The 16,144-nt window shown below is 40.3% G+C and overlaps 2 protein-coding genes across 3 annotated transcripts in view; one reads left to right on the top strand and one right to left on the bottom strand.

Annotated features, from left to right (window-relative positions):
- LOC137379491 (probable N-acetyltransferase 8B) overlaps window positions 1–3,820 on the bottom strand; it is a 58,372-nt gene extending 54,552 nt beyond the window's left edge. The window contains exons 1-2 of one of the 2 annotated variants that reach the window (XR_010976828.1): window positions 3,681–3,820; window positions 1,854–2,469 (exon numbers count right to left, since the gene is read on the bottom strand). The gene's annotated coding sequence lies outside the window, so the exon portion shown is untranslated. Of the gene's footprint in view, window positions 1–1,853; window positions 2,470–3,680 lie in introns of those variants that run through there. The other variant, XM_068050393.1, reaches the window with a different exon arrangement.
- Window positions 3,821–3,855: 35 nt separating this feature from the next.
- The window catches only part of arid2 (AT-rich interactive domain 2), a 172,334-nt gene continuing 160,045 nt past the window's right edge, over window positions 3,856–16,144 (top strand). Inside the window, exons 1-3 of the mRNA XM_068050387.1 lie at window positions 3,856–4,548; window positions 4,661–4,754; window positions 5,384–5,481. Coding sequence (XP_067906488.1) covers window positions 4,445–4,548; window positions 4,661–4,754; window positions 5,384–5,481 — 296 coding nt within the window. The 5' untranslated portion in view covers window positions 3,856–4,444. The remainder of the gene's footprint in view (window positions 4,549–4,660; window positions 4,755–5,383; window positions 5,482–16,144) is intronic.

The raw sequence follows: 16,144 nt of genomic DNA, 5'->3' as shown, positions 1-16,144 counted from the left end.
GACTGCCGACTTCCACTCAACATTGTCCAAATTTGCTCTGGCCTCAACGCACACGCTGCTGAAACTCTCAGCCATGAATCAGTCACCTCTAGACTTGCTAACGCTCTTGCAGACAGCATTCTGTTCTACAGGCTCTTAAACTTCAGCTCATTCAGAACTCTGCTTCCCATACCCTATCCCAGACCAAATCCCTATTGTCCTTATGAACCGAAATTGATATTTGGGGACAAGGAGCCAATTTAAAATTCGTGCTTAAATCCCTTCATGGTTTTGCTCCTCACTATTGCAGTAAGCTACACTAGCCCTATGCCAACTCCTCCAAAATCTCCATTCTTTTGATTGTTTTTTTGTGCCTTCACTCCACTCTCCTTTTACCCTAGTTTAGTGGCCACGCCTCAGTCCTATGCTGTGGAACTGTTTCCTGAACTCATCCCCTCTTTCATCTGCCTTAAAACCCATCTTTTTGACCAAGCTTTTGGTAACCCTAATATTTCCTTTTTCTTGGATGATTACACCTCTGAGAGGTTACTAATTATAAGAGTCATAGAACCACTTACAGCACAGGAGGCGGCCATTTGGCCCATGCCAGCTCTCCACAGAGCAATCCGGTCAGTCCCACTCCCCTGCTCAATCCCTATCGCCCTGCAAGTCTATTTCCTTCAAGTGGCCATCCAATTTCCTTTTGAAGTCATTGTCTCCGCTTTCACCACCGTTGTGGGCAGCAAATTCCAGGTGATTACCACCCGCGCGTAAAAAAGTTCTTCCTCACATTCCCCCTGCATCTCTTGTCCAAAACCTTCAATCTGTGTCTCCTAGTTCTTGTACCATCAGTTAATGGGAACAGTTTTTCCTTGTCTAACTTATCTAAGCTGGTCATAATCTTGTACACCTCTATCAAATCTCCCCTCAGCCTAAGGAGAACAACCCCAGCTTTTCCAACCTAACCTTGTAACTGAAATCTCTCATCCCGAGAACCATTCTGATAAATCTCCTTCGCACCCTCTCACGGACACTCACATCCTTCCTAAACTGCAGTCACCAGAACTGGACGCAATACTCCAGTTGGGGTCTAACCAAAGCTTTATATCTAGCATAACTTCCCTGTTTTTGTACTCAATGCCTCTCTTTATGAAGCCCAAGATCCCATATGCTCTGCTCACCACTCTCGCAATATGTCCTGCCACCTTCAAAGATCGATGCACTTGCATCCCCAGATCCCTCTGTTCCTGCACACACTTTAGAACTGTGCCATTAAGTATATATTGCTTCTCCCTATTCCTTCTGCCAACATGCATTACCTCACACTTGCTAGTTTTAAATTCCATCTGCCACCCGTCTGCCCATTCTGCTAGCCTATGTCCTCTTGCAGGTAGTTCATACCATCCTCAGATATATATTAAAAAGACTTGCATTTATATAGCACCCGTTATGACCACCAGACGTCTCAAAGTGCTTTAGAGTCAATGAAGTACTTTTTGAAGTGTAGTGCAGGAAACGCGGCAACCAGCATGCACACAGCAAGCGCCCACAAACAGCAATGTGATAATGACCAGATAATCTGGTTTTGTGATATTAGTTGAGGGCTAAACATTGGCCAGGGCACTGGGGATAACACCCCTGGCTCTTCTTAGAAATAGTGCCATGGGATCTTTCAAATTTGCCCAAGCAAGCAGATGGAACCCCAGTTTAACGTCTCATCCAAAAGACGGCACCTCTGACAGTACAGCACTCCCTCAGTATGTCAGCCATGATTTTTGCGCTCAAGTCCTGGGGTGGGACTTGAACCTGGAACCTTGTGACTCAAGAGTTCTACCAACTGAGCTACAAATAAACATAAAACACACACATATTCATAAATTCTTACAGCACAGGTCATTTACTTTTGTAGGCTCTTTCAAAGAGCTATACAATTAATTCCACTCCCCTCTTCTTCCTGCACAGCCCTACAAATTTTTCCCCTTCAAAATATATATCCAATTCAATTTTGAAAATTACCACTGAATCTGCTTCCACCACCCTTTCAGGTAGCGTATTCGCTTCTTGGGCAGCCCCTCAGAATCGAGGCCTCCATGCCAGTGTGTTTTAAGGTGGCTAACGAGTCCGATGCACAATCCGTAGCCATGGGGGAAGATAGTGTTTGAAGGATTGACCAGATGAGTTGCTTGGGGCTGTGCACTCCTTCCACTGCCTGGACTTGGCCTCCGTATGCTCCCGAAGTCTCAAGGTACTCGGTGCCTTCCTGAATGCTTCTTCTCCATTTTGGGTGGTCGCGGGCCAGGGATTTCCACGATCTGATGGGATGTTGCATCGCTGCAGAGATGCATCGAGAACACTCCTAAAGAGTTTCCTCTACCTGCCTGGAAGTCTCTTGTTGCAACAAAGTTCCGAGCAGAGTTGTTTCTGGAGCCTGCTGTCAGGTATGTGAACGTGACCCGCCCACTGAAGCTGGTTTTGGGTGATTAGTGCATTCTAGATCATAAGAATACACTGAGTCAAAAAAATTCTCATCTCCCCCTTGTCTCTTATCTTAAACCTGTATCTTCTGATTGTCAACCCTCCTAACAGTGGAAGCGGTTTCTCCCTATCCTTTGTAATTCTGAACACCTGTTTAAATTGCCCCTTAATGTTCAGAGCTTCAGGGAGAACAATCCCAGCTTTTCTAGTCTCACCACATAACTAAAGTCCCTCATTCCTAGTACAATTCTAGTAAATTTCTTCTGCATCCTCCCCAAGGGTTTGACAGGTTTTAAATTTGGATTCAGTAAATTTATAAATCACTGGTACAATTTAAAATAACTTTAACATGATGTTACAACTTTACATTTCATTGAAATGTAGCAATATGTACCAATAAAAGAAAAACATAAGCTGCATTATTTTGGGTTAGATTCAACTGCAACGCAAGACTTGTTTTTTCAAAACTTTAATGCTTCATACAAAATATGTATGTACAAGTATAAAAACACGAAAAATTTAGACAATTATTAAGCTTTGCCCAAGCTTTGAGAGACCTGTCCTCGTATCGTGGCTGTGTGCCAAATTTTATTTGATAAATCGTCCTGTGAAGCGCTTGGGAAGTTTCACTACGTTAAAAAGCGTTATATAAATGTAAGAAATTGTTTTTACTAGTAAAGCTAAAATCTGCGTCATTTTGGATTTAACCCCCTCACAAACAGAACTTAGTACACCCCACAACAACAACATTTGCAGAATTCAAATTAGGAAAAAACAGTTTTAGATGACAGTAAAAATTGGAGCATCGCCTAACTCTGAACACAATACAGATCTCAACAGTGACAATTACTCATTTTGTCTTAAATACGCAACTTCAATTAACTCAAACACAACAGATAAAATCCACCAGTGCGGGAAAACCCATTTGCCAGCCAGCAGCATTAACTCGCAATGACAACCGCCTGGGACTCCCTTTCAACTTTCGTAACTCGACACGAACGCAGCGACTAAATTTAGCAGAGTACTCACAACTCCTTCTTACTAATTTGCTCACAGCTTTTTTTTTTAGAAAAAGAAAAACTATTTTTCCCTTTCTAAAAGGAAGAAAGCCGCCTCCCCTCGCAAGCCAGACACATACATACATACACACACACAGAGTAATATTTCCATCACGCTAAGGACCATCACCTTCCTTTCACAAATAGAATATAATCGCAACACTCCACCTTCTTCAAGCAGAGTCCGCGTCCTTCAAACAAAAATCCCAGCTACAAACAAAAAATCTGATGGAAAAGAGTTTGACGAGGGAGAGCAGCGACGACCGCCCTTACAGCGCTGGGCGCCGCCATTTTGTGTGCGGAGAGCTCGAGCCCGGCCCGGCGAGGGGGAGGGGTGTCGTGTAATGGTTGAATAGGGGCACCCCCTCCTGGGGCCCAGGCTGTGGTGGCCGGTTTTGTTGAGACGAGGCGCTATTGTTTCGCTTCTCCGAGGGAGGTTCGAGCCGCCACTGCTGTTTGGTGCCTCGGCCGCTGCCGTCAGCAGCACCACTGCTGCTGTGTTTTTTTTGTGTGTGTGTTTCTCTGTGTGTGAGTTAATGTTAAGCCGAGTGACTGCATAGAGCCGCTTATAACACTGCAGCCCGTCTGAAAAAATTACACCAAAAATACACACACACATTTATACAGCGTATTTTCAAAAAAAAATCACATGAACATAGAGAACAAGATGTAAGTTTTTTTTGTGTGTATTTTTGGTTAAAGGGAGATCGAAAAGAGTGAGTAGAAGCGAGTCGTTACTTTTTTTTCCCCTCTTTTCTCTTTTACCCCCTTCTTAAACTTTCGCACTCGCTTCATCAATGACTGAGCCGCGGCGGACCGGCTCTCCTTTCAGATATTGAATAAGTTTCTAGAGGGTTTTTTGTTTTGCTGTTTTTTTTTAACCCCCCACCCACTCCAATATATATACACACACACACATAACAATAACAACAATGAAAAAGATGGCAAATTCGACGGGGAAAATGCAGCCTTCAGACCCGCGGAGGAAAAGGCAGGCGTTCCTGGAGGAGCTGCGGCAGTTTCACCATAACAGAGGGTAAGGAATTGGGATTTTAAACGCGCATAAAACTTTGGGCGCTTTCCTCAAGAGGTTTTTTTTTGGAAGGTGGGGGGGTCTGATTTATTCTCTTTTCTTTGTTGCTGTTCAGGACGCCTTTTAAAAAGATCCCAATAGTGGGTGGAAAGGAACTGGATCTTCACGCTCTCTACACCAGAGTCACCAGCCTAGGAGGATTCGCCAAGGTGAATATCCCACATTTTCTTTAATCTGGCTACGAGTGGTGTTGGATCTCCACAGTTTGGAAAACCTGTCGGGAGGGCTGTTGTGTTTTTTTTTTCTGTAAAAGGGAGAAAAAGCTGTTTTTTGGTGTGTGTGTGTGTGGCAGAGAGTTGTAAATGGCAGTTGTTAGCTGTGTCTGGCCTGCTTGTTGTGCTGAGCTGCTGCTGCTTCACTGCGCGCACTTCAGCCAAGTCAAAATTAGCGGGCATGCTTAACATCGATAATCGTGAGTGTGTCTGGGGTAGGAAATGCACTTCAGGGGACCGGCTCGCACCATTTGTTTGCCTTTTTCGTCGTCGCGTCGGGTGAGACCGACTTCTTCGCAGTGTCAGGCTTCGTGGTTCAAGGGGAAAATCGTAGGCCTCATTTAGGCCCATAGGATGGCTAGGACGGTGAAAATATTAACGTTTTCATCGTTTTCTAGCCCGATGAAACCAGGAAAGTACTAAAGTTTCTTTCGCTTTAGGTGCTGTTGACTTTATTTATTTTTTAAAAATCGCAGGTCGTGTTACAGTGGGCGAAGGCACAGATGGTATATTATATCTGATAATATGTGTGTGCATATTAATCAGGATTATTGTTTTTGCTGCAGGTAACCGACAAGAATAAATGGTCACAGATAACGGAAGAGTTAAACTTTCCAAAAGGTTGCCCTAATGCAGCGTTTGCCTTAAAACAGTATTACTTACGGTAAGATATATCTTGTCTGTTTGTTAAATTTAATACCTGCTGTATCTGTTAAGAATTGAGGCAAGGGATTTGAAAATACAATTGCAAACTTTCCTCGTTATTTAGTGTGATCGATTTATTACATTTTTAAAAACGATGTAACGGTACTCTTTAGATTTTTGAAATTGTGCTTAAACTGTGGCTTCGTTTTTGGATTTTGTTCAAGTATTTTGGAGAGTGGATAAAGTTTAGTGAACGTGCAGTTCAAAATACTTTACAGGTGTGTGACCCACTTTTATGGTAACAGTTTACAGTTGAGGCGTTCTACAGCTTTTACAGCCACTGCAGCAACTACCTGGAAGGAAGTAGCATAATTGTTTACATGAAAAATCGCAGGTGTTTTTGTTGGCGAAAACCGAACTTTCAGAAGTGTACATGTGATGTTATGTACTTGAATTGTCTTCAATTTTTTCTCAAAAATAAACTGAGGAATGTTTCCACAGCAATGCTTGGTGTAGCAAGTGTATGGCTTCTTAGATTTTTTTTCTAATTGATTTTTAAACCCTTATTCAAAATAGTACAGCTAGTTTTGTGTAAAGAGCTATATTTTATAAAATGGTTGAACATGTACAGTGGTATCCAGTATGTTGGACTTGCTTTGTCCCAATATTTTTATTTCCCTCTTGTATGATAAAGGATGCTGATTGTTCTGTCTTTCAAAATTATGGAAGTGAAATAATTCCACAATAGATTAATTTTTCAGTCACAGTTTTATGGCCAAATATCTTGGAGATTTTCCATTGGGCATTAGAATTGATGGGCAGTTTGTGGATGAGAATGTGGGAAAGGGGGCGAGTTCTGTTTTAAAGGTGCAAGAAGGTGTTGTACTTTGGAAGTACTCAGATTCTGAAGTAATCAGATTTGCACACTACTGAACAGCTGTTTATTTAAATATTAATTCCAACCAACCGTGTCATGCATATTTATTGGTTCTAAATAAAACTTGGCATTGAGATGTTTTAAACGAGCTATGCATAGGATTGTGTGGTAACTGCAAGTTACAATGTTTAAAGTTACCAGGTTACGGTACAATTGCAATTACTTCAGTTAATTTATAAGATATTGTATTAAAGCTCGAGCAAAAGTGCATCTGCTGAATTCAAGAAATTTAAGTTTGTTTCAACTTGATTTATTTGGCAACTTTTGGGTAACTTGGTATGATATTTAAGCCTAATTTAGTAATATTTGAGTCCCTGCTATATTACTATCAAAAATGAATGCGAGTATTCACAGTGCAGAAGTGATCTTTGAAATTAGAGATGTTCTGATCACCTATTGAAGTGCCATGTTTTTCTATTAATGCTCACTTGCATGAGCAGAACATTGGGGCTATGATATTTTTGTATACAGGTTATGTTTTAAGATTTGACTTGTTCTCAGTTATTTAACCTTATTGTACTATCTCCAGATGATTTAGGAAGAATTTGTTAAATTAACTATGCCACTTCTTTGTTGCAATGGTTATTGAGATTTTTTTTCTCTTTAAATTTTAGTATTTGTGATATTCTATAGAAACATTTCACATTTTCATGCTGTTGAGAAACAAGCTATATCAGTGCATATGTTATGTACATCATCAGATTTAGTTTGTATATGTGGTAGACGTTCACCACAGATACATTCTTTTAAGAGTACCTGAAATATACTAAATACTTCACTGTATCGGTGAACAGTAATTTAAAATTGTAATAGTTAAACAAAACATCCTTGGAAAGTCATAAAATAAATACTGATTACATATTTATGAGGCGCAAATAAAATCTTACTGTTTTTGTTGCATTGTCAACCTTTACTTCCCAGCTGGATGAGGGATCCAACCTAAAATTTTCTGCAAGAGGCCAATTAAAAATTAGGATGTTGTAGGTTTTCAGAAAATGCAAGCAGCAGTGATTAGCAATAAATATAATATGTGCTTAACACAATTCAAGAAAATTGGAACGCAGTGGTACAATATTAAATCACCCTATTTAATTTTCATATGACAACCCCATTTACAGTATTGAGAAATCTTAAAATAATCTTTTGTTTGTGCTGTCTAAATTTCTTTTAGTAAGCAAAGTCTTTTCCTCTATTTTAAAACTGCAGGATGGCTTTTTGCCTGACATGAATTATGATTGATAGACTCAAAAGAAAGTCTAAGCAACATACCTATTTTTGCCTCCAGGTTAAAATAAATGAAAATTTTGCAAAGCTTTTTTTGTATAGTAGATTTTGAACTTAAAGAAAAGGATGCCAGATATCCCACTTTCAAAAAATGCTGTTATTTAAGACTAACAATTATATTGAATCTAGCATTTGAGAAAGTGAAGTGTATGCTCAGTATATTTTTCATCACTCCAAAAGCAGCATTATGTAAATCAGCATAAAAGGATGGTAAAGCTTTAAGCCAGTTTCTGACAACTACTTTTGATGGGAGAGTATTAGTAGCTATACTCTCCTTAGAGCATCTGATTTGCATAGCTTACGCTTGTTTTAACTGTCTTACCCTAGAAAATGTTTGTGTTTCTGACAAATGTGCTATTTTCTCAACAGTTTGATGGAACTGATAACATTTCTTATGCCAAAATGTTACAAAAATATTTCAAGTCCTGTCTATATCGTTTGTCGATTTTCTAGGTACTGTATTTACAAATGATATAAGTACAAATGTAGACTTTGTAGCTAATTTTGTTGCACACTTGATGTGTTGCATTAACAGCAGCTTTTGTACATTAACAGTCCTTCACTGTCTCCAGACAGATGTGTCTGACAACCGATGGGCAAGGATGTTCAAATGGATGTTGATCCTAATCTAGCGCAGTATGTCATGTACGACTAATTTCCAAATTGCTCATATACCATGTAGATCAAATTTTAATACTGGGTTCCTTACTATACTCGAGTTGTAAAGTTGCATGGGCACCATAAAATCAGCACTATTTTTATTTTTGGGTATGTCTGCAAATAAATAATGTTTCAATATCAACAGTTTTGCATTTCAGAACTAGAATTGAGAATTGCAAAAAATGTGTTCCAGGATGGGAAGTTTACAGATCAAAGCAGTCAATTGATCTGCATTAATTACATAATTAATAATTACATAATTAACGTCTCAATTCATTCCATCTTCGCTGCCTTCGGAGAATACTTGGCATCAGGTGGCAGGACTATATCTCCAACACAGAAGTCCTTGAAGCGGCCAACACCCCCAGCTTATACACACTACTGAGTCAGCGGCGCTTGAGATGGCTTGGCCATGTGAGCCGCATGGAAGATGGCAGGATCCCCAAAGACACATTGTACAGCGAGCTCGCCACTGGTATCAGACCCACCGGCCGTCCATGTCTCCGTTATAAAGACGTCTGCAAACGCGACATGAAATCGTGTGACATTGATCACAAGTCGTGGGAGTCAGTTGCCAGCATTCGCCAGAGCTGGCGGGCAGCCATAAAGACAGGGCTAAATTGTGGCGAGTCGAAGAGACTTAGTAGTTGGCAGGAAAAAAGACAGAGGCGCAAGGGGAGAGCCAACTGTGCAACAGCCCCAACAAACAAATTTCTCTGCAGCACCTGTGGAAGAGCCTGTCACTCCAGAATTGGCCTTTATAGCCACTCCAGGCGCTGCTTCACAAACCACTGACCACCTCCAGGCGCGTATCCATTGTCTCTCGAGATAAGGAGGCCCAAAAGAAGAAAGAATTACATAATTGTTGCCAAGTATATAATTATCTGAATTTCTCTGAAGAGGATTTGTCCATTTAGATTTCTATATACAATGCAGGACAGATATAATCAAAGTTAGTTCTAGATAGTTAGAGAGAGTACAGTTTTCATTTGTTTACTATAAATTACAATAAAAAGTATAATGTAAAGCATCATGTCTGATCACTTTATGTCCCTGTTATGGTCAAGTGAGGAGGGGTCAAAGGGCTTCCCTCTTTTCCCCCTCCTTGTTTGACCACAACAGGTATAATTAATTCTTCAAATGGATGTACTGGTCAATTCAGTAGGTGTTTCATTACTTTCTATGATCATAACAAGAACCAATTGGACAGGTTTTCTTGAGTTAACAAAGAGGTTAACTTTATTATACCTAAACTGAACTATTACAATAATAAACAATGTGCCAACTTTCACTTTCTCTTACACACTAGAGATTTACACACACAATAGGTTACAGAGTGGGGAAGGGTAAATTTGGTAGAGTTAGAGTCCATTTAAAAACAAAAAGGTATACAGTCTGTTAAGTGTGGTGATTCATATGGCTCCTAGCTGAATTCAGTGGTCCTGAGGCTTTTAGTTTGAAGAGGAGATGATGGTTCGGTGAGTTTTTTTGAGATAGCATTGTGGATGATTTCCTCCAACAGGGTTTCTGATTGTAGCCAGAGTATGCTAGTCAACAAGCAGGATTTGAAAGCTTTCAAGCTGGAATGGAGAGAGGGGGAAGGGGGCCCCCGCTTAGGGTCTGCTCATGTCGGGGTCTGCTCATGTCGGGGTCCAGTTGTTTATCCTTTGCTGCAGAAAAAGCACCAGATTAAAACCACAAATGAGGGAGGGACTTATGAACATACGAATTAGGAGCAGGAGTAGGCTACGCGAGCCTGCTCCTCCATTCAGTAAGTTCATGGCTGAACTGATTTAGTCCACATTTCCACCTACCCCCAATAACCTTCCACCCCCTTGCTTATCAAGAATCTGTCTACCTCTGCCTTAAAAATATTCAAAGACTCTGCTTCCACTGCCTTTTGAGGGAGAGAATTTCAAAGAATCATGAACCTGTGAGAGAAAAAATTTCTCCTCACCTCTGTCTTAAATGGGTGACCCCTTATTTTTAAACAGTGACCCCCTAGTTTGAGATTCTCCCACAAGGGGAAACATCCTTTCCATATCCACCCTGTCAAGACCCCTCAGGATCTTGTATGTCTCAATTCAGTAGCCTCTTGCTCTTCTAGATTCCAGCGGATACATGCCGAGCCTTTCCTCATAAGACAGCGCACCCATTCAAGGTATTAGTCTAGTAAACCTTCTCTGTACTGCCTCCAATGCATTTACATCCTTCCTTAAATAAGGAGACCAGTACTGTACACAGTACTCCAGATGTGGTCTCACCAATGTCCTGTTTAGCTGATACTTTTGTACTCAATTCCCCTCGCAATAAACGATAACATTCTATTAGCTTTCCTAGTTACGTGCTGTACCTGCATACGGATCTTTTGCGATTCATGCACTAGGACGCCCAAATCCCTCTGCATCTTAGAGCTCTCCCCTTTTAGATAATATGCTTTTTTATTCTTCCTGCCAAAGTGGCCAATTTCACACTTTCCCACATTAAACTCCATTTACCAGGTCTTTGCCCACTCACTTAACCTATCTATATCCCTTTGTAGCCTCCTTGTGTCCTCTTCGCAAGTTACTTTCCTATCTACCTTTGTGTCATCAGCAAATTTAGCAACCATACCTTCGGTCCCTTCTTCTAAGTCATTTATATAAATTGTAAAAAGTTGAGGCCTCATCACAGATCCCTGTGGCACACGACTCGTTACATCTTGCCAATCAGAAAATGACCCATTTATGCCTAATCTCTGTTTCCTGGTAGCGAACCAATTTTCTATCCATGCCAATATGTTACTACACCATGAGCTTTTATTTTCTGTAATAACCTTTGATGTGGCACCTTATCGAATGCCTTCTGGAAATCTAAGTACAATACACCCACTGGTTTTCCTTTATCCACAGCACACGTAACTCCCTCAAAGAACTCCAATAAATTTGTTAAACATGATTTCCCTTGCCTGATTACCTTGAATTTTTCAAAATGCCCTGCTATAACATCTTTAATAATCGCTTCTAACATTTTCCCTAAGACAGATGTTAAGCTAACGGGCCTGTAGTTTCCTGCTTTCTGTCCCCCTCCCTTTTTGAATCAAGGAGTTACATTTGCTATTTTCCAATCTAAAGGAACCTTCCCTGAATCTAGGGAATTTTGGAAAATTAAATCTAACGCATCAATTATCTCACTAGCCACTTCTTTTAACACTCTAGGATGAAGTCCATCAGGACCCAGGGACTTGTCAGCCTGCAGCTCCAACAATTTGTTCAGTACCACTTCCCTGGTGGTTGTAATTTTCTTGAGTTCCTCCCTCCCTTCCATTTCCTAACTTGCAGCTAATGCTGAGATGTTACTTGTATCCTCAATAGTGAAGACCGATGCAAAATATCTGTTCAATTCATCTGTCATCTCCTTTATTATCCATTATTAATTCACCAGACTCACTTTTTATAGGACTAATGCTCACTTTGTTAGTTTTCTTTTTTAACTATCTATAGAAACTCTTACTATCTGTCTTTATACTTCTAGCTAGCTTTCTCTCGTACTCTAATTTTACCTTCCTTATCAATCTTTTAGTCATTCTTTGCTTTTTAAAAAATATTCTGCCCAATCTCCAGTCCCCAGGACCTGATGGCCTACATCCTAGGGTCTTAAAGGAAGTGGCAGCGGAGATAGTGGATCCATTGGTTATAATATTCCAAAATTCCCTGGATGCGGGAAAGGTTCCAGTGAACTGGAAAAATGCTAATATAATACCCTTATTCAAAAAGGGAGGGAGGTGGAAAGTAGGAAATGATAGACCAGTTAGTTTAACATCTGTCGTTGGGAAATTGTTAGAATCCATTATTAAGGAAGTAATAACAGGACAGTTAGAAAGTCAAAACGCAATCCATCAGAGTCAGCATGGTTTTATGAAGGGTAAATTGTGTTTGACTAATTTGCTAGAGTTCTTCGAAGATGTGACAAGTAAAGTGGATAATGGAGATCCTGTAGATGTAGTATATCTGGACTTCCAGAAGGCATTTGATAAGGTGCCGCACAAAAGGTTAATACACAGGATAAGATCACATGGGGTTAAGGGGCAATTTATTAGCTTGGATAGAAGATTGGTTAACCAACAGAAAACAGAGAGTCGGGATAAACGGGTCCTTTTCTGGTTGGCAAGATGTAACTAGTGGGGTGTCACAGGGTTCAGTCCTCGGGGCCCCAACTATTTAAAATCTATATTAATGACTTGGATGCAGGGATAGAAGGTACTATAGCCAAGTTTGCAGATGACACTAAAATAGATGGGATAGTAAGTTTAGTTTAGTTTAGAGATACAGCACTGAAACAGGCCCTTCGGCCCACCGAGTCTGTGCCGACCATCAACCACCCATTTTATACTAATCCTACACTAATCCCATATTCCTACCACATCCCCACCTGTCCCTATATTTCCCTACCACCAACCTATACTAGGGGCAATTTATAATGGCCAATTAACCTATCAACCTGCAAGTCTTTGGCATGTGGGAGGAAACCGGAGCACCCGGAGGAAACCCACACAGACACAGGGAGAACTTGCAAACTCCACACAGGCAGTACCCAGAATTGAACCCGGGTCGCTGGAGCTGTGAGGCTGCGGTGCTAACCACTGCGCCACTGTGCAATAAAGAAATAAGAAATTTACAAATGGATCTGGATAGGTTAGGTGAATGGGCCAAAATTTGGCAGATGGAGTTTAACGTGGATAAGTGTGAGATTATCCATTCTGCTCTGAAGAATAGAAAAGCAAATTACTATCTAAATGGAGAGAAAGTTTAGGGTGCTTTGGTGCAGAGGGAGCTGGGTGTCCTCGTGCATGAATCGCAGAAAAGTAGTATGCAGGTGCAGCAGGTAATAAGGAAGGCAAATGGAATTTTGGCATTTATTGCTAAAGGAATAGAGTATAAAAGTAGGGAAGTGTTGCTGCAACTGTACAAGGCATTAGTGAGACTGCACCTGGAGTATTGTGTATAGTTTTGGTTCCCTTACTTGAGGAGGGATGTAGTTGCATTGGAGGCAGTTCAGAGGAGGTTCACTAGATTGATTCCAGAGATGAGTGTCTTATGAAGAGAGATTGAGCAGTTTAGGCCTTTACTCTCTAGAGTTTAGAAGAATGAGAGGAGATCTAATTGAGGTATATAAGATGATTAAGGGGATTGACAAAGTAGATGTCGAGAGGATGTTTCCTCTGGTGGGGCAGTCTAGAACGAGAGGTCATTGTTTTAGGATAAGGGGTAGCAGATTTAAAACAGAGATGGGGAGAAATTTATTCTCTCAAAGGGTCGTGGGTCTGTGGAATTCGCTACCCCAGAGTGCATTGGATGCCAGGACATTGAGTAAATTTATGGAGGAGATAGATTTTTAATTAGTAATGGGTTGAAGGGTTATGGAGAACAGTCAGGAAAGTGGAGTTGAGGCCGAGATGAGATCAGCCATGATCGTATTGAATGGCGGAGCAGGCTCGAGGGGCTGAATTTCCTACCCCTGCTCCTAGTTTTTGTGTTCTTGTGTTCTGACCTGCCTCCCATCTTTGCGCAATTATAGGCTTTTTCTTTAAGTTTGATACTATCTTTAACTATTTTAGTTAACCAGGGATGACAGGTCCCACCCTTGGAATTTTTCTTTCTCGTTGAAATGTATTTCTTCTGTGTATTCTGAAATATCCCCTTAAATGTCTGCAACTGCATCTCTATTGACCTATCCCTTTACCTGATTTGCCAGTTCACTTTAGCTAGCTCCACTTTCATGCCCTCATAATTGCCCTTATTTAAGTTTAAAATACCAGCCTTGGAATCACTTTTCTTTCCCTCAAACTGAATGTAAAATTCAATCATATTATGATCACTGCTACCTCGGGATGCCTTAACTATGAGGTCATAAATTAATCCTATCCCATTGCACGATACCAGCTCTAGTATAGCCTGCTCTCTGGTTGGCTCCAGAACGTATTGTTCGAAGAAATTATCCTGAAAACATTCTATGTACTTCTGATCTAGGCTACCTATGCCCATCTGATTTTTCCAGTCTGTATGTGGGTTAAAATCCTCCATAATTATTGCTGTACCTTTCTGACAAGCTGCCATTATTTCTTCCTTTATATACCCTGTCCCATAGTGTGGTTAATGTTAGGTGGCCTGTACACCACTCCCACAAGTGACTTCTTGCCTTTATGGTTTCTCATCTGTACCCAAACTGCTTCGACATCTTGGTCTCCTGAACTTAAGTCATCCCTCTCTATTGTGCTAATACCATCATTAATTAACAGAGCTACCCCTTCCACCTTTTCCTAGCTTCCTGTACTTCCTAAATGCCACGTATCCTTCAATATTTGGGTCCCAATCTATGTCATTCTGCAGCAATGTCTCTGTAATGGCTATCGGATCGTACTTATTTGTTTTTATTTGCGCTCTCAGTTCATCTGTTTTGTTTAGAATGCTACGTGCATTCAGATACAGCGCCTTTCGTTGTTTACTTTTAGTACTCTTGTAACCTCTAGTCTTATCTGTTGATTTACTCTTAGATTTGTATGCTCTGTCTGTTCCTGTCACAGTCTGTTTATCATTTTCCATATTAATACCTTTCTCTCTTGCCTTGTCTCTACTCCTTGATTTACCATATCTTCCAAATTTGATCCCTTGCCCCCACTATTCAGTTTAAAATCCTCTGTACTTTCCTAGTTAAGCGGCTCGCTAGAACACTTGTCACATGACCATCACTCAGTGATTTCAACATAGCAGTTATCAGTATTTCTCTGCTGAAAGGGAAAAGAACAAGCAGTTCCTTTAAATTTCCTGGGTCTTGGTTCTTGTTGGGATATGCAGCCATTTCGTCTCCCTCCTCACACTCCTTTGCAATGTAGGTGTTGCGAACTGTGTGATCATCTTCAGCTGCCAGCAGTTATCCTTTTTAAAATCTCTTTAAATTTCTTGAAAAAAAAGTAAGTCAGGTTTCCAGTCAGTGGACCAAAGAAAATTATCATTCAACAACAGAGACCAAGATAGCGTAACATCCCAAAGATCATATTTCAGTCTCTGGTTAGGTGCAGTATTTTTTTCAGGCTGTGCGTGCGTGTGTGAATTGACTCCACTGAATTGGTCATAGTGTATGCTGTTTAGAAAATCAGTCGATTATGACAGAAGAAAGTAGCCCAAAATGGACACATGACCATTGAAAAAGGAATATTGCTAGTTAGCTTCAACGCTTTCAACATTTCATTGCAGTCATGATAAAACACAATTTAATACAGCAAGTGCTGTCCCTATGATGTTGTAAAGAGGATCACATTGTATTTTACTAATTATTTTGATGTCTTGGATGAAAATGTGTAGAATAGTTGCTAACTGTTTTGCATGGCTAAGAATGGAAATATGCCATAAAGCTTAAAATTTATAGGCAACAATTGAACCTTGTGTGGCATTTTAGGCACTCTTTCAGCGTTGCATAACCTACTGCTTAATATAATTTATATGGTGGTTTAACTTTGGTACATTATGACTTAGTAATTTAAAGCTACAGTATACACATATTCTGCAATTCCATGCATTTTGTTTTATGGTGTTCAACTTTTGTGTAATATTTTAGAAATTAAAGAATATTACAAGTTCACACAGTTAACTGAAAATTGGTGAATAATGCTCTGAAAAGTTTGACAACTCACTCCCATCATAAATGTTAGAATTTAAAATTAAAATCACTAGAGAGGGTACAGAGGAGATTCACCAGGATGTTGCCTGGGCTGGAACATTTCAGCTATGAAGAGAGACTGGGTGGGCTAGGGTTGTTTTTCTTA

Source organism: Heterodontus francisci, chromosome 18, assembly GCF_036365525.1.
Source record: "Heterodontus francisci isolate sHetFra1 chromosome 18, sHetFra1.hap1, whole genome shotgun sequence".
In the NCBI taxonomy this organism is placed as follows: Eukaryota; Metazoa; Chordata; class Chondrichthyes; order Heterodontiformes; family Heterodontidae; genus Heterodontus; species Heterodontus francisci.
The sequence above is the reverse complement of the archived record's forward strand: the minus strand, read 5'-3'. Positions and strand labels throughout refer to the sequence as shown.